This window comes from Lampris incognitus, chromosome 16, assembly GCF_029633865.1.
Source record: "Lampris incognitus isolate fLamInc1 chromosome 16, fLamInc1.hap2, whole genome shotgun sequence".
Lineage (NCBI taxonomy): Eukaryota > Metazoa > Chordata > Actinopteri > Lampriformes > Lampridae > Lampris > Lampris incognitus.
Genome location: NC_079226.1, coordinates 24,053,813 through 24,076,948, shown reverse-complemented (window position 1 = coordinate 24,076,948; position 23,136 = coordinate 24,053,813). Strand labels below are relative to the sequence as shown.

The 23,136-nt window shown below is 42.0% G+C and overlaps 1 protein-coding gene across 1 annotated transcript; it reads left to right on the top strand.

The window, feature by feature from the left end:
- Positions 1-4,605: 4,605 nt before the first annotated feature.
- Positions 4,606-22,442, top strand: LOC130126257 (gamma-aminobutyric acid receptor subunit rho-1-like). Its single transcript, XM_056295689.1, has 10 exons — positions 4,606-4,802; positions 9,268-9,321; positions 9,483-9,589; positions 11,263-11,330; positions 11,488-11,711; positions 12,342-12,424; positions 12,678-12,818; positions 17,699-17,851; positions 19,511-19,707; positions 21,711-22,442. Exons 1-10 carry the CDS (start codon positions 4,687-4,689, stop codon positions 22,011-22,013), a joined length of 1,446 nt encoding a protein of 481 aa, XP_056151664.1. The 5' UTR covers positions 4,606-4,686; the 3' UTR covers positions 22,014-22,442.
- The last annotated feature ends 694 nt before the right edge of the window (positions 22,443-23,136 follow it).

Sequence of the window (23,136 nt, the reverse complement as noted above, 5' to 3'; positions counted from 1 at the left end):
AAGCTACAAAACTGACCTTCCTTTGAGCAGATTGAGTTTCTGGAGCATCACATTTGTGGGGTCAATTAAACGCTCAAAATGGCCAGAAAAAGAGAACTTTCATCTGAAACTCGACAGTCTATTCTTGTTCTTAGAAATGAAGGCTAGTCCATGCGAGAAATTGCTAAGAAATTGAAGATTTCCTACACCGGTGTGTACTACTCCCTTCAGAGGACAGCACAAACAGGCTCTAACCAGAGTAGAAAAAGAAGTGGGAGGCCGCGTTGCACAACTGAGCAAGAAGATAAGTACATTAGAGTCTCTAGTTTGAGAAACAGACGCCTCACAGGTCCCCAACTGGCATCTTCATTAAATAGTACCCGCAAAACACCAGTGTCAACATCTACAGTGAAGAGGCGGCTGCGGGATTCTGGGCTTCAGGGCAGAGTGGCAAAGAAAAAGCCATATCTGAGACTGACCAATAAAAGAAAAAGATTAAGATGGGCAAAAGAACACAGACATTGGACAGAGGAAGACTGGAAAAAAGTGTTGTGGACGGATGAATCCAAGTTTGAGGTGTTTGGATCACAAAGAAGAACGTTTGTGAGACGCAGAACAAATGAAAAGATGCTGGAAGAATGCCTGACGCCATCTGTTAAGCATGGTGGAGGTAATGTGATGGTCTGGGGTTGCTTTGGTGCTGGTAAGGTGGGAGATTTGTACAGGGTAAAAGGGATTCTGAATAAGGAAGGCTATCACTCCATTTTGCAACGCCATGCCATACCCAGTGGACAGCGCTTGATTGGAGCCAATTTCATCCTACAACAGGACAATGACCCTAAACACTCCTCCAAATTGTGCAAGAACTATTTACAGCAGAAGCAGGCAGCTGGTATTCTATCGGTAATGGAGTGGCCAGCGCAGTCACCAGATCTGAACCCCATTGAGCTGTTGTGGGAGCAGCTTGACCGTATGGTACGCAAGAAGTGCCCATCCAACCAATCCAACTTGTGGGAGCTGCTTCTGGAAGCGTGGGGTGCAATTTCTCCAGATTACCTCAACAAATTAACAGCTAGAATGCCAAAGGTCTGCAATGCTGTAATTGCTGCAAATGGAGGATTCTTTGACGAAAGCAAAGTTTGATGTAAAAAAAATCTTATTTCAAATACAAATCATTATTTCTAACCTTGTCAATGTCTTGACTCTATTTTCTATTCATTTCACAACATATGGTGGTGAATAAGTGTGACTTTTCATGGAAAACACAAAATTGTTTGGGTGATCCCAAACTTTTGAACGGTAGTGTATGTTCCAGGAGTTGTATTTCTATTTTTGTCTTTTGCATCTGCAGCCTTATGTGGCACGGTGGCGCAGTGGTTAGTGCGGTTGCCTCACAGTAAAAAGGTCCTGGGTTCGACCCTTGGGTAGTCCAACCTTGGGGGTAGTCCCGGGTCGTCCTCTGTGTGAAGTTTGCATGTTCTCCCCATGTCTGCGTGGGTTTCCTCCGGGGGCTCCGGTTTCCTCCCACAGTCCAAAGACATGTAGGTCAGGTGAATCGATCGTACTAAATTGCTCCTAGGTGTGTGTGTGTGGGCCCTGTGATGGCCTGGCGGCCTGTCCAGGGTGTCACCCCGTCTGCCGCCCAATGACTACTGGGATAGGCTGCAGCATCCCTGCGAGCAGGATAAGCGGTTTGAATAATGGATGGATGGATGGATGGAGTTTTTCTCTCTATGTAGACCTTGTACAGCTGTTTCACGGGAAGCTATAGGAACACAAAAAAAAAATTACACTGAATTTCATAGTGCAAGGACTACTTACTTTCATTATACTAAGTCATGGGCCTGTGCTTAACAACATCCTGCTGAGGTAAGTTGTGCTGAGGAGGTGAATGGACCCTCTTCCTTGTAATTTCCAGCATTGTTCTGTTAGAGAAAAAGAAGGTGCAAGTTTTATTATAGTGCAATACTATCATCAACTGTTAGATGTTATTTTTAAGGTGTATACTTAAATAGGCCTCTTTGTAGCTTTCCTCTCCGTGGCAGCTGACAAGCTGTCTTCATCATCCTTCTGTAATGAAAATTAACAATTTTTGTGTCTACTCTAACCCATTATGAAAAATCTGTGGAGTATTAAGAGTACCATAACACTTTATTTTAGGGGGTTAGAAATTACCTAATAATTTCCTAGTCATAAGGTGGTAATTATCACGTAATTTCTTAGAAATAAGGTTGAAATTACTTTGCAATTTCCTAGTAATAAGGTGGTAGTTTTTACAGGTAATTTTATAGCTAACCCTAACCCTAAACCCTAGCCCCTAACCCTTACCCTAACGCCAACTACGAGGTAATTTCAACCTTATTTCTAAGAAATTACGTGATAATTACCATCTTATTACCAGGAAATTACTAGATAATTTTCGACCCCCTAAAATAAAGTGTAACCAAGAGTACTTACAACTGCATGGAGGTCTGCTATGGCAGAAGGTGCCACCACACAGATTATACCATCAATAACTGGTTGAAGATGAAGAAGATTAGACAGTTAAATTATAACTTTACCCAGAAGAGTGTCTCCACCTAATTTGAATTTTGCTTTTACAACAGTGTGCAAGCCACATCACAATTTTTCAGATATATGTAACTCTACTAATGCTACTACTACTACTTTTGGCTGCTCCCATTAGGGGTCGCCACAGTGGATCATCCATTTCCATTTCTTCCTGTACTCTGCATCTTCCTCTGTCACACCAGCCACCTGTATGTCCTCCCCCACCACATCCACAAACCTCCTCTTTGGCCTTCCTCTTTTCCTCTTCCCTGGCAGCTCCATATTCAGCACCTTTCTCCCACTATACCCAGCATCTCTCCTCCACACATGTCAAAGCCATCTAAATCTTGCCTCTCTTGCTTTGTCTCAAATATATAACTCTGATTCACCTTAAAATAGATTATGATGTCTGAAGGACAACTAAGAATCTGAAAAAGTAACAGCAGTCATTTACAAAGAATTGTATCGCTGCAAGAAAGTCAATGTGCCAAGTTGTGTCTACGATGGATGGGTGAGCATCACTGAGCTAACACTGACAAAAAGATGAAAGAACATATCTCATTAATTTGAATAACTAACTTGTTATGTGTGTCCTGGGGGTGGTTGGGTCAGATGAGCTTCCTTCAGAGATACCTCCAGCATTAGGCCGCCCACTGTTTTGACTGAGGGCCGTCTCTTCTGCCTCTGTGAGTGGTGGTGGTGGTGGTTTTTCGGGCCTCAGCCTTTTTTCTATTGGCTATAATGGAGGTCAAATTTGAACATATCCAGTAAGCATAAATTTGGAGACTTGTATGCATTTAAATGATTTGACTTGACTTGTTGTTGCTTTCAAATGGACAATATTAAATACGGGCAGTGTTGGAATGGCTCAAAATTTAACTTTTTTTTTTTTGCTATCTACTTAAAGATATCACATGTAGCCACTGAATGCTGTTTAATTAGGTAGGGTAGGCTAAACAACGTCACAACTGCTTGTAATGAAATTATACCTTACCTGTTTGAACTACATTTTTATATTTTATCTTCAGATGCTGCCAAGTACATTTTGTGTCTGTTGGGTTGCACCTGCATAAATATTAAATATTAGATGTAAATTTGACATGTGCACCTTCCTAAACATTGCAGAAAACGTACACCCCTTCATGGCAACGGTATTCCCTGATGACGGTGACCTCTTTCAGCGGGATAATGCGCCTCGCCACACTGCACACATTGCTCAGGAATGGTTTGAAGAACATGATTAAGTAAGTGTTCAAAGTGTTGCCCTGGCCTCCAAATTTTCCAGATCTCAATCCGACTGAGCATCTGTGGGATGTACTGGACCGACAAGTCCAGTCCACGTTGGCTCCACCTTGCAATTTACAGGACTTGAAGGATTTGCTGCTAATGTTTTGGTGCCAGATACCACAGGGCACCTTCAGGGGTCTTGTAGAGTCCATGCCTTGGTGGGTCAGCACTGTTTTGGTGGCAAACTGAGGACCAATAGTATATTATGCATGTGATCATATGCTCTGGCTCATCAGTGTATATACTTAGGTCAATGTAATTCATGTTTAGCAAAACTGAAATCAATGCAAACTTCATCAGTTCAACATAAAGGCTGTGTCATCAGTTTTTTTGCAGCCTGTCAGAGCAGAAATAATTTTGTATGACAAGGTAAGACGACAGCTGCACAGGCTGAGGGAGCAAAGAAACCTTTCACATTAAAGGGATTTCTCCATGCCTCTCTGTTTGATTCTGTATCTCCGCACCATCAACCTCACAAATGAGCACGCTGCATCATTATGAGAATTGGTGTTTCTGGGCGGCGCAAACTAGAGTAGAGCACATCAGAGCGCAGGATATATCTGAGCACAGCACTGAGAGGAAGGCACATCCATCGCTGGAGGGATCAAATCTGTACCATCTGACACTCAAGGATTTATGGGTTTAGTCAAAATTGCTTTTCCCACTGTGGAGATTAAGCACCGTGGGATGTTTTTCAGTCAGGCCATAGAATAGCCTACTGTAGCTGCTTGCCGTTGCTGTCACTGCTGTGTCTTCTCCCACTCAGCGGCTCCTGATGCTGAAGAAGACAATGCCTCAGGAACACAGAGTGCTCTCAGCTCTGACGGGACGTCATTTTTGACTGGTAGGAGTGGTCCTGTCCACAGGGGAATGTGCACCATGCAGGTGGATGCTGTCCTTGTGCTGATCTGTGTTTGGCTGGTGGGTGCAGCTGGGAAATCAGCCCAGCCCAGGGGTCACAAGCTGGAGACCTACAAACAAAGCAGGTATTGTCAAAAAATGTGAATGTACAATCTGTCAAAAGACAAACGCTTTGGTTTATGAATTAACTGTTGCGATGGGATGTCATATTATCCACAGCAATCTCTTTAAAGTGCCCTTTGCTGGGTCTTTATCTGAATTTTCAAAGGTATTTCCTTGTGACGACTGCATTTGATTATTATTTGTGATTCTAAGTTTACACAATGTCGTCCACTGTTTTCCTGTGTTAACTGTGCTGCTCCCTCCCCCTCTGGAATCAGACTTATTCAGACAGCAGATTGGAGAGGAGATAGAGGGAGACCTAAATCCCCACGTCTATTTCTGTACTTTTGGTCAATGCTGTGTTCTCCTGTCCTATAACTGCTCTGGGCTAATGACTGGATGTTTTACCACTGACAACACTTGCAGTTAATGGCATATTCGTGGAGCTCCTTATTGCCTCATTGATTGCGCCATTTTGGTTAAGTCTTTAGTCGGGACCCCAAAAGAATGCTAAAAAAGGTATTGTTTTCATCTGAGATCACCATAGGGAGTAATGTCATATGTTGTCTTGCTGTTGTTGACTCTCATCCTTTGTTCACACAGTAGGGCTTTCTATTGAAATAACAATTTCAAGAGGTGCTGCCTAAAATGTGAAATTGTATTTGGGCCAGAGAGGAGAAAGTGGCCCATTTTTCCAATTAAAATAGTTATTCCAAGTTGGAAGAAAGAAACTGTTGACACTCAAGTGGTTTTGACTTTCATTAGACTGGTTGCCTTCATGAATTCTTGGAACAAAGAACAATTTGGGTGATACTGAAGTTTTGGAAAGGCAATGTTATCTGATCTCAGTTAATCATGTCTTATGTATTTGTCAAACTAAATGCTTACATAAACTCTGTAATCTCTTTCAATTCATGAAGAGTAAAGAAGCAAAAGCTGCCCCTTCAGATGAATGTTCACCAGGCACAACCTCTGCAGACTAGAATCCTTTTCAACAATGTCCTGGTGACATCCCTGTTGGCTAACATGCCACGTTGAAAATGTTGTCATGTTGTATGTAGTATCTTAACACAGCATCCTGTTGCCTGTGGTCTCAAATGCAAAACGGTCGTTGCATTAATCCCCAGTGAAGATGATAAGGCTCTCCCTTGCAGGCAAAGTGCAGCACTGGATGCCTTCAACGTTGCTATCAGCGTTGAGTGATTTCTACCCATTTAATGTATTCCACAAACCCTTTCATATCATAATCCCTCTGCCTTTTCCCCTTTAGATACCATATCACTTTGATGCTAAAACTGCAGCTATTTATAGATCACAGGGAAAAAAAAGTTTTAACTGGCAGATGTTATAGATTCTCATCTCTTTTTGCTAAAATAACTGTGACAGAATTTGCCGAGGGCTTATTACGGAAAACAACAGCCCATAATTGTCAGGAGTGTATGTTACCGTCAGCATCAGTCTGAATTACCCAGAAAGGAGAAAAGAAAATATGGATACTGAGGGACATTTATCTGTTTGACAATACCGTGATGAAGTAATCTCTGTTTGCATCTTGAGAATCCTCCATGAAATCACATTCACTTAAAGCGATAATCTCATCCATGAAGTGCTTAAAATCATCATTAATGCGAAGAAGAGGAAAACCCAAATTACCCTGTAGAAAATCTGTGGACAGAAAAAAATACTGTACTACTCATTCTTTTTTTTCCACCACTCGTTCTCTTCCTCTATATCAGTACATTAGCACTGCATCTCTGTGTTTCTGTTTTGCTTTCAAATCTGTGCCATTCGTTTTATTTCAGCTGCTTTTAAATCCTCTCATATCCCACAGTCTTCCAGCAGCCGACATTTACATATTTGGACTACAAACCAAATCTGAAACTCAGATTCCCTCCTGCAAATGAAACGCCCGCGTTGTTTGTCAAACATTAGCTTTACTCTTCTTCCAGTAGTCTTTTTCTGTGGTATTTACCCGCAGCGTGAAATTGCAATCCTCTTTTTGCAACTGACAGCCACTGGATGCTGTAAGTGTGGGTTGTGGAAGTTGAAAACACATTTTAGTCTATTTCAAACCTTGCCTTCAAGAGGAGGAAAGCAGAAGATTCACAGGGACAAGTGTGAGTGTTTAGGGGGTAAATGGTCAAGAGAATCAACCCGTGTCCAAGGACAATGATGTCTGATGTGACTGTGCTGTTCTTCCGAATCTGTCTGGAGTTTAAATGGTAACCATCAGTTATCAGGTTTGAAAGGCAGAGTGATGGCTGCACACTAAAATCTTTTCTTAACAACATACTCATCTAATGAGTAACATCATCATGTCAAAAGTACAAAGTACACTATCTTTCTATTTATCTATCTATAGCTCTATATATCTCTCCATCTATCTATCTATCTATCTATCTATCTATCTATCTATCTATCTATCTATCTATCTATCTATCTATCTATCTATCTATCTATCTATCTATCTATCTATCTATCTATCTATCTATCTATCTATCTATCTATCTATCTATCTATCTATCTATCTATCTATCTCTATGTATTACCATAGAGAGACATAGCATAGATAACATGAGGTGTGAGCTGATTCAAAGTGTGCAGCCCACAGGACAGTTACCATAGCAGTGGCTGGTCTTTAGTACACTGGAAAACCTGGTCTTGTGTAAATCTAAAGCAACTCGTGGCACCACGGCTGCAACTGTGTTGTCTGGGATTGCCCCTGGGGAAGTCCAGCCCATTAACTTTAATGGTGTGTTTATGCCGAGCTCTGTCCAACCAACTATATTGGACTGCAGCATTGATGAGCTCCAGAGAAGGACCAGAGGTAGGCCTGGGACAGCAATGTCCAGACAACGGCTGTTATGTTGCGCAGGCAGGAAGCAAGGGGATTCTGCCAAGAGGATTAGGAACCAGCTGCTGGATGGACAGAAAATAGTAGCACCCATAGCCTGTCAGAACTTAGCAGTTAGCACCCAGAAAACATCTTTTTTTCTCCATCATTTTCTTATTTTTCTGCTTGTTTTTTATTTTTTTCTTCTTTTTTTGCAGCCGTTATTTTCTATTGCCGACTTTCTCCCCGTTTCTCTTTCTCTGGTACTTCACTTCCATCTATAGCTGCATTGGTTGTTCCACAGACGTGGCCCTGTTTGTCATAGCACGCTCTATTCTATTAATCCCTTTTTTCGATCTGTCAGAGTTCATCTTATTTTCCATTTGTGACCTGGAAAATACTGTCTAAAGAGGCAAGTATACCATTGCAACAACCTTGAACACAGACACGAAAGGGGCTGAATCCTCCCAAATTGGACACCATAGGGAGCCCTCTGTGTGATTTGTGGATCAAATGTCTGTGATGTAAGCGGCTATACTAGAGCTCCTTAGAATGTGAGGAGTGTATAAAAGTGAATAGTGTAAAAAAAAAAGCAGCTGGCACAATCCTTTTTGCTTATATTGTGGTTATCAGAATAAGAATCAGAATCAGAATACTTTATTCATCCCCGAGGGGAAATTGGGTTCTATTACAGACACTCATGCTCTAATAACTAAAAACTAACAAGATACAAGATAATAGAAACAGAAACAAATAGAAATAAAGATAAAATAAGAAATAGAAATAAGAACAAAATATCAACAAGCATGGTGCACATAACACCCTATCTATCCTGCTCTACCATAGCACACAACAAGCAGCACAAACAAAACCCAACAGGGCCAGTCCAATGACCATTAACTCAGAGTGTCTGACAGTCGGAGTCTGAGGGAGGAGTTGTAAAGTTTGATGGCCACAGGCAGGAATGACCTCCTGTGGCGCTCTGTGGTGCTTTTTGGCAGAATGAGTCTATTACTAAAAGTACTCCTGTGCCCAACCAGCATGTCATGGAGTGGGTGGGAGTCATTGTCCATGATGGCACATAAATTCAACAGTGTCCTCGTCTCAAAAACCACTGCCAGAGAATCCAGTTCCACCCCCACAACGTCACCGGCCTCGCGGGTCAGTTTATTGAGCCTGTTTGTATCCGCTACCCTCAACCTGCTGCCCCAACACACAACAGCAAACAGGAGAGCACTGGCCACAACAGACTCATACCACATCCTGAGCACTGTCTGGCAGATGTTGAAGGACTTAAGCCTCCTCAAAAAGTAGAGGCGGCTCCGTCCCTTCTTGTAGAGGGCATCAGTGTTCTTAGCCCAGTCCAGTTTATTGTCTATATATACCCCCAGGTACTTGTAGTATTCCACAGTGTCCACACTGACCCCCTGGATGGAGACAGGGGTCACTGGTGTCATTTCCATGTGACACTACTGCTTAAAAGATGTTAATGTTTTCAAATCAGTACCAAAAGGAAGTACTTTCAGACAGCATTATCTGAGGAATTTAATCGTGTATTTCAAGGAACATAAAGTCTGAGCATTTCATTGTGCCGTTACATTCAAGGTTTAACTGATTGTTTTCAGAGTTTTGTAAATCATTGTGGTACTTAACAGGTCCAGAAGAGATACATCAAAAATGGATGGGGGCGGAGGGCACAAATCTGGAAGGTCAGTATTAAAAAAAAAATCTTTATCTGCAATGTTTACTAAATGAAAATATGACTTGCTGTTCATAAAGTTAATGTTTTATGGTTATTTTTACTTAAGTGCCAAGGTATAGGATTTTCCTGGGGGGGTAACTGTTGCTGCTTCCCCGTGTCTCTCAACAGCCCCATCTTTAAAAGAAGTCCAGACATGACAAAATCGCCAATGACAAAATCTGAGCAGCTTCTAAGAATAGACGACCACGATTTCACCATGAGGCCAGCATTTGGAGGTTAGAGAGCGCACATTTCATTTCTGTGTGTTATATTTCTGTAGACAAACAAAGCAAGTTCCTGCCTTATTCCCATACTGTAACTAGCATTTCATTATGATGTTATACTGCTGGTTTTGAGTACCTGGGTAAGAGTACTTTATTTAAGGGGCATCCGGGTAGCATAGTTGTCTATGCCGTTGCCTACCAACATGGGAATCGTAGGTTCGAATCGTGTTACCGCCGGCTTGGTCAGGCGCCCCTACAGACAGGGAAGCTGGATGTGGGTATGTGTCCTGGTCGCTGCACTAGCGCCTCCTCTGGTCGGTCGGGGCGCCTGTTCAGGTGGGGGCTGGGGAGATTACCGTGGATCCTCCCACGTGCTACGTTCCCCTGGCGAAACTCCTCACTGTCAGGTGAAAAGAAGCAGCTGGCGACTCCACATGTATCACAGGAGGCATGTGGTAGTCTGCAGCCCTCCCCGGATTGGCAGAGGGGGTGGAGCAGCGACCGGGAAGAGTGGGGTAATTGGCCGGATACAATTGGGGAGAAAAAGGGGGACATTTTTTTAAAAAGTGCTTTATTTAGTTTACACAAGTATAGATCGCACAAGATCTTTTCATTACAGCGACTTACATGCTGCAGAGAAACCATTGGTCAGTCATCAACACCACACAGCCAAGATCAGCATGGTGGTCATTGGTTTGGGGCAAATAGTCTTATAGGCTTAGCTTTTAGAAACCTTAATGATGCCGTCCATGCAAGCTGTGCATGAATTTCTCAGTCCAGCAGGCAATTCTTGTTCTGGCAGTCGCAGACACACACACTTAACACATGCCTCAACATGATGTGAATACTGCGGTTTTGCTTTTTTGTTTACTTACAGAGGGATTTGGCGCTAGCTTTTTAGAATGCTGGATTATGTCTAGATAAAGAAACCCAGGCTGTTGGTTTTTACTTTGGTAGATATTAATACCAGGATATAATTTGCCTGGTGGCCTGTCCAGGGTGTCTCCCCGCCTGCCGCCCAGTGACTGCTGGAATAGGCTCCAGCAGCCCCGCGACCCTGAGAGCAGGATAAGCAGTTCAGATATTGGATGGATGGATAGATATATATACCCCTTTATATATCTTTTCAGCCAAATAGCCATGCACCACTTCGCATGTGAGCTTAAGTGGGCAAGAAAATTCTGTCATGAGACTGGCCAGATCAATGATAGGAAACATGGTGGTTTTTATCTGATGTCTGGTTTCAGCTATGGCTGTGATTCGTCAGTATTGTTCTCAAAAGCACCCCACTGTGACAGGCAATCGTAGCATCCTTTAAATTTCAGTTTTAGATTACAAATGGCCCTTTTAGAGCAGGCTGGAAAAAAACCGAGAGCTGGCATGTCATTCACGCCAGCATCAACTTTGATCCATTGTGACCTAATTGTATGTATTTGCGCACTACTAGAGGATAATACAGAGGAAAAGGCTGAAATAGGTCAAAAGTAGAAGCCGAGCCAGCCAACGTAGTTGTGGCACATGCAATGCTCCAGATTTGTGTAATGCAATCTTCTTTTCTAGGGTAATATTCATAAAGGACAATATTCTTTGTATTAACTGTATTGTCTCTTTACCCTTTAGTCACAACCACACAAAATCATTATAAGTTGACTAGAACGTCAATGATTTTTTTTTCCAAATTTCAGGTCCTCCAATTCCAGTGGGGGTAGACGTTCAGGTTGAAAGTCTGGACACGATCTCTGAGGTGGATATGGTAAGCATGACTAAATGCCTATTTGTTTAGTTATTGCATCTTTGGAAAATAAAACCGACTGCACTGCAGCTTGATACAAGAGTTGTTTTTTTTTTCAAACGAGGAGTACACCTCACTTTTACAAGATGAAACAAGCCTAATCTTTTCCCCAACACAGGACTTCACGATGACGCTATATCTGCGTCACTACTGGAAGGATGAGCGGTTGGCATTCCCCAGCACCAACAACCAAAGCATGACCTTCGACAGTCGCCTGGTAAAGAAGATCTGGGTTCCTGACATGTTCTTCGTCCACTCCAAGAGATCTTTTATCCACGACACCACCACGGACAACGTGATGCTGAGGGTCTACCCTGATGGCAACGTGCTCTACAGTCTCAGGTAGAGAACAGGCTCTGTTGTCCCTTTTTCCCTAACGCTAGAAAAAAGAAAGATGGAAGAGAAAGGGTAAGTAAGACAGCATGTAAAAGTCAGCCAGAACATTGACAGGGTATTTTGCTGAACAACATTCTGTGTCACCCAAGGGATGGTAATTAATGTACCAGATGGACAGGGCAGTGTTGCTGTAATCAGAGGGGAACGCCAAATGCTCACCACTTTTATCTGTGCCAGTTGTTCCCACCGGCGGGATTAAATTAAGCAAATCAAAAGTGTAAACAAAAAAAGATCGACTAAACACCGCGTCCTGCAACATTACGCATATGACCTCTCATCACACTGCTCAGGCTGTTTTCTTTCTTTCACTTCAATTGCATACCCTCCTTTAAAGTAGCCAGCAAACAAAAATAGCAAAAAATTAATGTGACGGGGGGATTTCTGCAGTATCACAGGCCATTTTTAAATTAACACTGAAAAAGTTAGAGTTGATAAGAAAATTTTTTACCTTCACATGTATTTTTACAAAGACTGAAACATCAATTGCTAGTTAAATTAATATATGTTGAATTATAATACAAATCACAGATCAAATACAGTACATTGGTTTTCCAATAAATCTTTTTTTTTTTTAAGAGTCACTGTCACCGCCATGTGCAATATGGACCTTAGCCGCTTCCCTCTTGACACACAGACCTGCTCACTGGAGATTGAGAGCTGTGAGTAGTTTCCTCATAATATAAATGAAAAAGCCATATTTCAACCCTATACTTAATATGTTGTAGCCATAGTCTTTTTTTGTGATTTTTTTTTCATGCATAGTATTGTGCTTATTAAAATGGTATCATGTCCATCTCTGAGAAGCACTACGTCACAAACATCTTTATGCAAATCCACTAAAGATGTGTAGAACAATAAAATCTGTTATTCTCTCAGTTTAGTACAGATGCACTTAATTATGCCCCCCTCCAGATGCATACACAGATGACGACTTAATGCTGTATTGGAAGAAAGGCAATGAGTCGCTGAACACTGACGATAGGATATCTCTATCCCAGTTCCTCATCCAGAAGTTTCACACCACCACTAAGCTGGCATTCTACAGCAGTACAGGTAACCCACGACACAAACAGTTTCTTTCTGCACCAAATTAACAGATGTTGATTTTAACAGATATACAATCAAATGTATGTGAGTCACGCATGCTCTAAATGAGTGTATACTGTATGTGCAATCTAAAACACACATGTACTGTGCATAGACAAGCTCACAACTAGGGGGAAACTTAGATAATTCACTTGAAATTCTTGCCTATTTGATTTTTAATCTTAAAAATATTTTTCTCTGGACTTCTAGGCTCTCTGACTTGAAAAAGGGGAGCCTGTGGTTTCATACTGAGAACATTATATTTATTAATATATGTAGCCCTTATATTCATGTAGTCTCATTGAGATGATGATCTCTTTTTCAACTTTTCAAGAGACCATACACAAAACTCTGATGAAAAATCATCAGCTGTCAATAAAGCTACTCGGGAAAGGACATGCCATTTATTGCCTCGTCATGCACATCATGTGCACAGCGCCCAATGGGGGAAGGGAGGGGTATTTGTCTATTGTCATGATTTATTCTTAATTACAAAATAGGTGCTTATATCTATGTCTGCAACTGCTGGCCAATTCATTCCTGTTATTCAATGTGGACATTTCTGGTTTGCAAATGATAAAATATTTTTCAGTTAGACATAGATTGCACATTTTACTACTGGTTGAATATGTTTTGTTCTTTGAGAGGATTTTCCAGGTGGTTGAATATTAACGTTTCTGCCTGCCAATGACCAAATATAACAGCTTAAAGATGTTACATTCTTTAAACAGTTGTTTCTAAAGCTATATGTGGGCATTAAACCTCTTTTTGAACGTTCCCTCTGTTAGACTAACGTATGTCTCTATTTTGCCGTTGTCATTTCTCGTCACCATAGCTTGGTAGATAACTCCTTTTGTCTGGCATTTTCTTTCGTTCACACGGCAGTTGCAGTTGGGAGAGTCCGGTTGTGATGAAGGTGGCATTGATTTGTTGATGATTCTTGTGTTGTGGGACGATATTATTTTTTGAATGTTAGGCATGCAGCTGTAACTAATTTTGATGGTGTTCCTATTGAATATCTTCCTCAGTTGATGGTCCGGGGTAAAGCACTTATCCAAAAGTTCAAAAAACTGCTTAGCCCTGTTTGTGGCCACGGTATCACTGTAGGGTGGGTTGTACCAGGTGATGTTTCGTTTTCTGCTCCATTTGTTGATTTTCTGGCAGTCAGTATTTAATGGTGGGTTGTACTTGAACTTAAAATTGTAGCCACTCTTTTGCAGTGCATCTTGGTATGGGGGTGCAGCTTCATTGAAGATGGACTCATTAGATGATAATTTTAAGAGTCTTCTGTTAATGCTTTCTGGGATGTTCTTCAAGATGGAGGGTGAGTGATTGCTTTCTCTATGGACATACTGCAGCGTGTTGTTGGGCTTAATGTATGTGCCATTCCTAAGGTCCATTGAGATGTCCAGAAAGTCAATTTGTTTTTTGTTTGCTTCAATTGTGAGTTTTAGACCATTGTTTGAGAATATTTTGCATATTGTTTTCTTAATTTACTCGACTTCTCTTGGCGTTTTGCTACAAATTGCTAGCCCATCATCCCTATAGAATCCACATTGATATCTAGGTCTTGTAGTTGAGATAACAAATATATTCCAATTAGTTCACAAGTTTCCGCCCCGTTGAAGCTGTCGCACCCCTCCCTTCCCCATTGGACATATGATGTGCATGATGAGGTAATAAATGTTCTTTCCCAGGTAGCTTTATTGACAGCTGATGATTGCTCATGGCATGAAACATGTTTGTACTGTCTCATAAAGAATTTACTTGACTCACTGGATTATTTTGCTCCTTATTTGTTGAGCACTTTCCCTACCGTTGAGTGTTTCTTTTAACAAATATATATGCAGCCGGATAGCTGAGAACACAGGCTTTTCCACTGGAGATGGGGGGGAGTTTGAACCCTGATTGGGACGATTCTTCAGTAAGAGTCAGCAGCTTGGACTCCTAATGCTTTACAAGTCAACTACCTCAGACATGAGTGAGAGTAACACGAATAGAGTCATACCGGCTTGGGAGTCACCCAGTTAACAAGGTCTGCATCAGGTGTTGGGGAACCAGGACAACCTGATGAGAAATGGGTTACTGGAACAAGACATTAATGGACAAAGGCTGAGAACCTGGAACTGATTGAATGCTATTATAACAGCAGACCCCTGGAGCTTGAACATCAACAGAAGGAGGCTACTGTCACAACTTAAGATGGAGATGCTCCAACAGGATGACTATACAATTCAGCATCCTGAATGGCCACCCAGTAGGCAGGAGATACATGAGAACAGACTCTAACCAGCTGCAACAATCCTACCAGCCATGACAGCTGAAGTTACTGAGGTTCAAATGATAATCATGGCCAGACTAAATACAACCTCCTGGCTTGGCTTCCATGACTCAGTGACAAAGTACCATGACAAAGCCTGCTTGCGAATGTGAACACAGCCTTATGCTATATCTAAACTGCCACTATAACAGAGACCAACGAGCTTGTTTATGCCACTGCAACTGTAATCCTGGAGACGCTTGGGTACATGATTAAGAACACAGGTCACCAACAGTGCCCTCCATGGAAGAGAAGGCTGGAAGCTGAGACCAAAGCAGCATGGAGAGATGTTAGCCAGTTAACAGAGGTGCTGAAAGGTGTGATGAAAAACGGGCCCTTGATGAAGAAGTACAGCAAGATGTCTGTAAGTGAGGTGCTGGAAACTGCCAAGCAAAGTGTCTTGATGCATGCTCAATAATCCAGGTAAGGAAACACCAGAAAGCTGAATCAGTTCATCTAGACACAATGTTTATTGGGAGAAACGTTTAATCATTCATCTAAGTGACTTCTTCTGTCTCAACTGACTGCAGGTATTCCTACCCTTATAAACAAACAAAGGCTCACAGGTCTGGCCACCAGGCTAAAGAGATACACTAGAGAAGCAGAAGCCAAAAGAGAAAATGGCTTGTTCCTCAAAGAACCATCCAAAGTGTACTCCCAGCTGCAGAGTAACAAGAGAACAACATCAGACCCACCCAGAACAGAGACCAAGCAATACTAGAAGAAAATATAGGAAAAGGAGGCATCACACAACATCAATACCTAGTGGCTGATCGACTTAAGAGCAGACCACAGCAATATCTCAGAACAAGAACCAGTTATCATCACAGTGGCCAACATCCAATGATGAGTCTCAAGCATGAAGAGCTGGACTGCACCAGGCCCTGACATGATTCACGGTCACGCCTACTGGCTGAAGACGCTAACGGAACTCCATGAACACCTGGAGACACAGATGAACCAGCTGCTAACATCAGGGTCTCACCCTGACTGGCTAACACAGGGGATAACAATACTGATCATGAAGGATCCAAGGGTACAACACCTTCAAACTACCGGCTGATAACCTGCCTCTCCAGAACATGGAAGATCCTGTCAGGCATCATAGCAGCTAAGCTGAATAGCCACACAAGTCAATACATGAGCGAAACTCAGAAAGGAATTAGGAACAACACCAGAGGTGCAAAGCATCAGCTACTGGTTGATAGAGCAGTCACCCAATACTCTTAAAACCAGACGGACCAACCTGAGCACAGCCTGGATTGACTACAAAAAAGTCTACGATTCAATGCCCCACACATGGTTACTGGAGTGCTTGACACTATACAAAGCCAAAAGGACACTAATAGCTTTCATCAAGAACTCAATGCAGCAGTGGAAAACAACACAAGAGGCCAACTCAACTCAACTCAACACATGAGGCCAACTCAAAGACAATCAGTAAGTGAGTGTCAGAGCCACTATCCAGGATGAAACAAGGAATATTAAATGTGGCACATACCAAGGTGATGCACTATCCCCGCTGCAGTTCTGCATAGGCCTGAACCACCTTAGTCAGATTATCACAGAGTGGATATGGATACAGATTCAGAAGTGGAGTTACCATCAGCCACCTCCTATACATGGATGACATCAAGATGTATGCCAGGAATGAGCGAGACATTGACTCACTGATCCACCTCACCAGGATCTACAGCAATGACATCGGGATGTCATTCGGACTGGACAAGTGCAGTCAAATGGTGCCAAAAAGAGGAAGGGTGGTGAGGATTTAAGGGATTGAATTACCAGTTGTCAGGATAACAGAAATGCAGGACAATTACAATTACCTGGGTATTCCACAGGCAAATGAAAAACCATTAGGAAGCAGCAAGGCAGTCAGCTACAGCCAAATACAGTCCTGAGGAGCCAACTCAATGGGAAGAATAAGATCCAAACCATCAACACATATGCCCTACCAGTCATCAGATACCCAGCTGGAGTACTAAGGTGGCCAAAAGAGGAGGTAAACGCCACAGATATCAGGGCACGGAAACTTCTCACAATGCATGGAGGGTTCCACCCGAAGTCCAGCAGTCTGAGACTGTACAATAAGTGAAAAGATGGGGGCCGAGGGTGAGTGAGTGCCAGAACCACTATCCAGGATGAAACAAAGAACATCCACAAGTGCATAGTAGTCCCAGTGGTAATAGGAGCACTAGGGGCTGTGACCCCCAAACTGGGAGAGTGGCTCCAGCAGAAATCTTTGAAATTTGCTCCAACTACAAGGTGCTTAGTACTGGAAAGCCATCTTTCCATGTTCAGTATGTACACTTAAGGTTAAAATACTACTGCCACAAACTTCAGGTTTGGTGAAAATGCACTGTGGGTGCCTCACCTACGTCTTGGAAAGATTTCACCTACCTGCTCACCAGAACAACCTTTTGCACGAAAAGATTTCATTCCGCAATTTAGGTGTCTGTATGGTTACAGAAGAACAGCATTATGACAACCTATATATAATAATGTCAATATGTCTCCTCTCTAGGCTGGTACAACCGCCTGTACATCCACTTCACCCTGCGGCGCCACATCTTCTTCTTCCTGTTGCAGACCTACTTCCCTGCCACTTTGATGGTCATGCTGTCCTGGGTTTCCTTCTGGATTGATCGCAGGGCTGTCCCCGCCAGGGTCCCTTTAGGTAGGAGGAGATTCAACATCTCAAGGATTGACTTCTCAGGAAAAAAAAAACACAGGGACAGAATGTTTCATCAGTTCTGAAATAAAGACTGGTGCCAGTCTGATGATTTTTTTTTTCATTTTGCATTTTCATAAACTGACAGAAGGGTACCAGCAAGAGTTAAAGGGAAGGTTTACAAAATGGTTGTGAGACCAGCTATGTTATATGGCTTGGAGACAGTGGCACTGATGAAAAGACAGGAGGTGGCAGAGTTGAAGATGCTAAGATTTTCATTGGGAGTGACGAAGAAGGACAGGATTAGGAATGAGTATATTAAAGGGACCGCTCAGGTTGGACGGTTTGAAGACAAAGCAAGAGAGGCAAGATTGAGATGGTTTGGATATGTGTGGAGGAGAGATGTTGGGTATATTGGGAGAAGGATGCTGAATATGGAGCTGCCAGGGAAGAGGAAAAGAGGAAGGTCAAAGAGGGGGTTTATGGATGTGGTAAGAGAGGGCATGCAGGTGGGCTGGTGTGACAGAGGAAGATGCAGAGGACAGGAATAGAAGGGAAACGGATGATCTGCTGTGGTGACCCCTAACGGGAGCAGCTGAAAGTAGTAGTAGATATTTTCATAAAATGTATGAAAAGAGGCAGCAGGGTGGAGTACTAACTGGGAGACAAAACTTTAACTGGAGAGTGTGGGTTCAAGTCAGCAAGGATACACCAAAGTGTCCTTGAGCAAGTCACTGAGCTCCTACACTTCTAACTATTAATATTACTATTACTACTGCTACCACTACTATTAACATTATTGCTAACAATAATAAATTAAAATATAATCCAGTGATTCAAGTAATCTTTTCATTAGACGGTACAAGCCTGTTTCATGCTACATGCAATCATCAGCTGTCATTCTGTATGCCAGTATTAAGTATGACAGCTGATTCTTGCATATAGCATGAAACAAGCTTGTACTGTCTAATCAAAAAATTACTTGAATCACTGGATTATTTTGCTCCTTGATTGTTGAGCACTTTCCCTACCACTGAACGTTTTATTTAATGAAGTTGAATTATAATATATATAATTATCAATATTATCATTATTATTGTTATCGACCCTGTGATGGCCTGGCACCCAATACAGGGTGTCTCCCCGCCTGCCGCCCAATGACTGCTGGGATAGGCTCCAGCATACCCGCGACCCTGAGAGCAGGATAAGTGGTTTGGATAATGGATGGAATGGATGGAATATTAATAGTAGTAGTAGTAGTAGTAGTAGCAGCAGTAGTAGTAGTAGTAATAGAAGTCGTTATAGTAACAATAGTAGAAGGGGTAGTAGCAGTAGTGCTAGTACATAATAGTACATAGTAAACATACTACAGTTAATTTTACTAAATTGAGTAGTATTGCTTCTGTTAATATACTACCAGTGGTATTACAATAACTGCGATAATCAAAATATATGTTGTTATTCTTATTGCAATTATTATTATTATTATCATCAGTAGTAGTAGTATTGATAGTTAACATTGTTATTATCATGATTAGTAGTTGTAATATTAAGCAATGATTTACAAAATAATTTGCTCTCACCCCTTTCACGATGGGCTCATACAGTAGACCAACACAGTACATGAACTGGAGAGGTGTCTAAAAACTGTATTCTTCTCTTCAGGCATCACCACGGTGCTGACCATGTCCACTATCATCACTGGGGTCAATGCCTCAATGCCCCGAGTGTCCTACATCAAGGCGGTGGACATCTACCTTTGGGTCAGTTTTGTCTTTGTCTTCCTGTCTGTGATAGAATACGCGGCGGTCAACTACCTCTCCACCGTACAGGAAAGGAAAGAGAGGAAGCTCAGGGAGAGAGTGAGTGTCATTAAAAGTTGTTTTCACTGTCAGTATTTATCTACAGTATAAAGATATATCATATGTTGTTGATTAAGAACGCATTGAGCTATTTTTTTGTGTGCCTGCTGCACTTTGACCACCACAACTGCTGCTGCTACCAATAATACAAATAATATCATCATCCCTATCATCATCATCATTATCATCATCTGTATTTATGAGTGTTTCAATATAATTTAGAGGAGTAAAACCAGATATTTGCTGTTATAAACAGATGTATAAAAACAGATTTGGAACAAAAAAAAATCAACAATAAGGGTTTCCAGGTGATTGTGTCATTGTGAGCTGTCTTTATTGTGTGCAGCAAAACCACAGCCCAGGGTGTCTGGGTGGCGTGGTGGTGTATTCCATTGCCTACCAACATGGGGATCGCTGGTTCGGATCCCCATGTTACCTCCAGCTTGGTCGGGCATCCCTACAGGGCTGTGTCTGCAGATGGGAAGCCGGGTGTGGGTATGTGTCCTGGTCGCTGCAGTAGCACCTCCTCTGGTCGGTCGGGGCGCCTGTTCAGGGGGGGAGGGGGAACTGTGGGGAATAGCGTGATCCTCCCATGTGCTACGTCCCCCTGGTGAAACTCCTCACTGTCAGGTGAAAAGAAGTGGCTGGTGACTCTACATGTATCGGAGGAGGCATGTGGTAGTCTGCAGCCCCGCCCGGATCGGCAGAGGGGTGGAGCAGCGACCGGGATGGCTCAGAAAAGTGGGGTAATTGGCCGGACACAATTGGGGATAAATGGCGGGGGGGGGGTTAAATTAAATAAATAAAAAAAACCACAACCTCGTTGTAGAGGAGTCTGATAACTGGTGTGAACCTACAGGACTAAAAAGATGTGCATTCATTTTTGGCAGGGGTCCTCATCCACCCATGCCAACCGCAAAGTTTTTCCCATGAAGGCTGCAAAAAAAGTGTGAAGATATCTCGGGACTACATGCAACAACAAATTAAACTTTTAAGCAAACACCGGCTCTGTTTATGAAAGTGAACCCTAAGACGGTACTTCTTCAGGAAACTAAAAGGTTTTGATGTTGACAGGACACTGGTGGCATTTTACTCTTTTATCACTTAATCTGCTTTGTCGTTGCTGTTTTTCCCCCATAATCTGCTGTTATGGCAATCTCAGTCTGAAAGAGGACGCCATTTTTGCCTCATGATAATTGGTTTTATTTTCCCAGATCTTCCTTTTGGGCATCAGTCCAATGGTATAGGTTAAGTCATACCTCTGCAGGCTAAAAATCAGATGGGAATTTCTCAAAACCAGATAGTCCTCAAAGATATTACAACACCGTGACAGGTTATAATGTTTATTCACGACCTAGGAATATCCAGTTTCAAGCCTTTGCAACAAATCTTTGTGGCAGTGAAGACAAAATTAAATAGGCGCATTTAAAAGTGCCTCCGAATCACCGACGGCTAAGACTGGCCTAATTCTCAAAGTATTTCTTCACTAGTGCAAACATGACGAAACAACCCACTGACTTTTATTATAATTATCCTTAACATAATTATTAAAGTGTACTTCCAATAAACAGATTGTTATATTTGCTATATAAATGTATTCAGTTAATAGATATATCAATAAGCTCCTTTTCAGTTGCTCTCAGGCATAGTGAATTATTTTTAGGACTTGCATACTATTTTACTGCTGCGCTTAATTTCTTCATCTGCCAAATGCTGCAGCATATGGAGCCAAGTTCCCCACATATCCTCAGGAGCATTTCCAGCATAAACATCCCTCATTAAATCTTTGATCACTTGCCAACATTTTTAAGACCCCGAGCAGGATGAAAGAAATAAAATAAACATTAGGTTTAAGAGGAGGGAATCGGTGTATTAAGATGCTCATTTTCTTTTCGTATTTCATCTTGTAAATAAAGTTTGAGTTTATGAGAGTTCCAATTCAATTGGGTCCACATTTCCGACCCATTTCCTTTTCATAATTGTTCTCTGTTCCCCTTATGTAGCTGCCCTGCACCTGTGGCATTGGCAATCCCGACGAGATGATGATTGACCCCCAGATTACAGGATACGGCACCATGGACGTGAACACGACGGGGAATTATGGGATGCCCGAGAACGGTGGCCGCCAGGAGCGGATGCTGGCTCAGGTAGCACTCAATGACCCCCATCTTGCCGGCCAGGTGAAGCCATCCAGGGGCTACGTAAACATCTGGATAGATACCCACGCTATAGACAAGTACTCACGGGTTGTCTTTCCTGGGGCTTATGTTCTCTTTAATATCATCTACTGGTCCATCTACTCATAACAATGGGGTCATGAGTCCTTCACCTTGGACAGCAATGGGGGGAGGGGAGGTGTCGCTATCTGTCTTTCCTGGACACCGCAATGCCCAACCGGACTCCAATAACTTGGTCCATGAGGAGAGGATGACAAGAGACATTGACACTGTCTGTGATGTTTCTCTGAGGAAGTAAAAAAAAGCAAAAAACAAGAAAACAAATCTGCTCATTAGATGCAAGAGGACCACTGCCTTTGGGACCCAGCCTCTTAAAACTTATGCGTTTTGAAGAATAATCTTTAATAATGCTATCAAGATGACTGCCTACACGTTGGGTTTTTAGACATCCCCATCAGAATAGTTATGGTTGTACAAACTAAGACTGAGTTAGAGACACTTCAATATTGTTATTGCCAACTATTCAGAAAGGCTGAAGACGAACATGGAAACTTGCATGAAACCTGACTCAGTATGAAACAGACAGCACAAAAAACCATCAGCGTACAACCGTGACAGTCATATTCACATCACTTTTCTTGAAGGTGTGGATCTTGGACATTTGCTAATATCTAGCTAGACCACGGCCCCACTGCAAATAAACCAGAGACAGCTTTTACAACAAACGACCTGCTAAAAGTCTCTGAACCTGATTTACGGGTAATACTTTATTTCGGATTTTCCTTTTCTCTCTCTCTCACAGCACTGTGGTATGATTCAATAGATGTTCTAAATTTTCCTGTTCTTTGTATCAATTTAATTATTTTGCTTTCAGAATACTGTAACACTTTTGTGTAAAATTACAGTTTAGTGAAGAAAAATACCACTATTCGCTGAGACATATGTAAAAAAAAGTAATGTTAAGCAAATTCCAGACATTAAAATGTTCCTTTTTTTCATGTAATGTCGATATTTTTTTGTACGAGCAAAGCTCATATCTTCTTTAATGTCGTGAGGCATTGAGTTTCACTATAGCCTGTTAGCTGTTAGCATTTATTATGTTTTTATAAGCTGAATTTGGTAACATCCTCCAGTAGATTGCCTTTTACTTATGCAGTGGATGTACACTAAAAATTCCCTTCTGGCAGATAATTTAACCAAAAATACAGTTATTACTGTATTTTTGTAATCACCACTCTGAAGAGATGTTATA

What these genes read in the sequence shown, in the direction of transcription:
- LOC130126257 (XM_056295689.1), top strand. Translation starts at nt 4,687, where the DNA reads ATGTGCACCATGCAGGTGGATGCTGTCCTTGTGCTGATCTGTGTTTGG. An exon ending in GGAGGGCACAAATCTGGAAG is followed by an intron (nt 9,322 to 9,482) that starts GTCAGTATTAAA and finishes GTCTCTCAACAG; the next exon opens with CCCCATCTTTAAAAGAAGTC. An exon ending in GGCATTCTACAGCAGTACAG is followed by an intron (nt 12,819 to 17,698) that starts GTAACCCACGAC and finishes TCTCCTCTCTAG; the next exon opens with GCTGGTACAACCGCCTGTAC.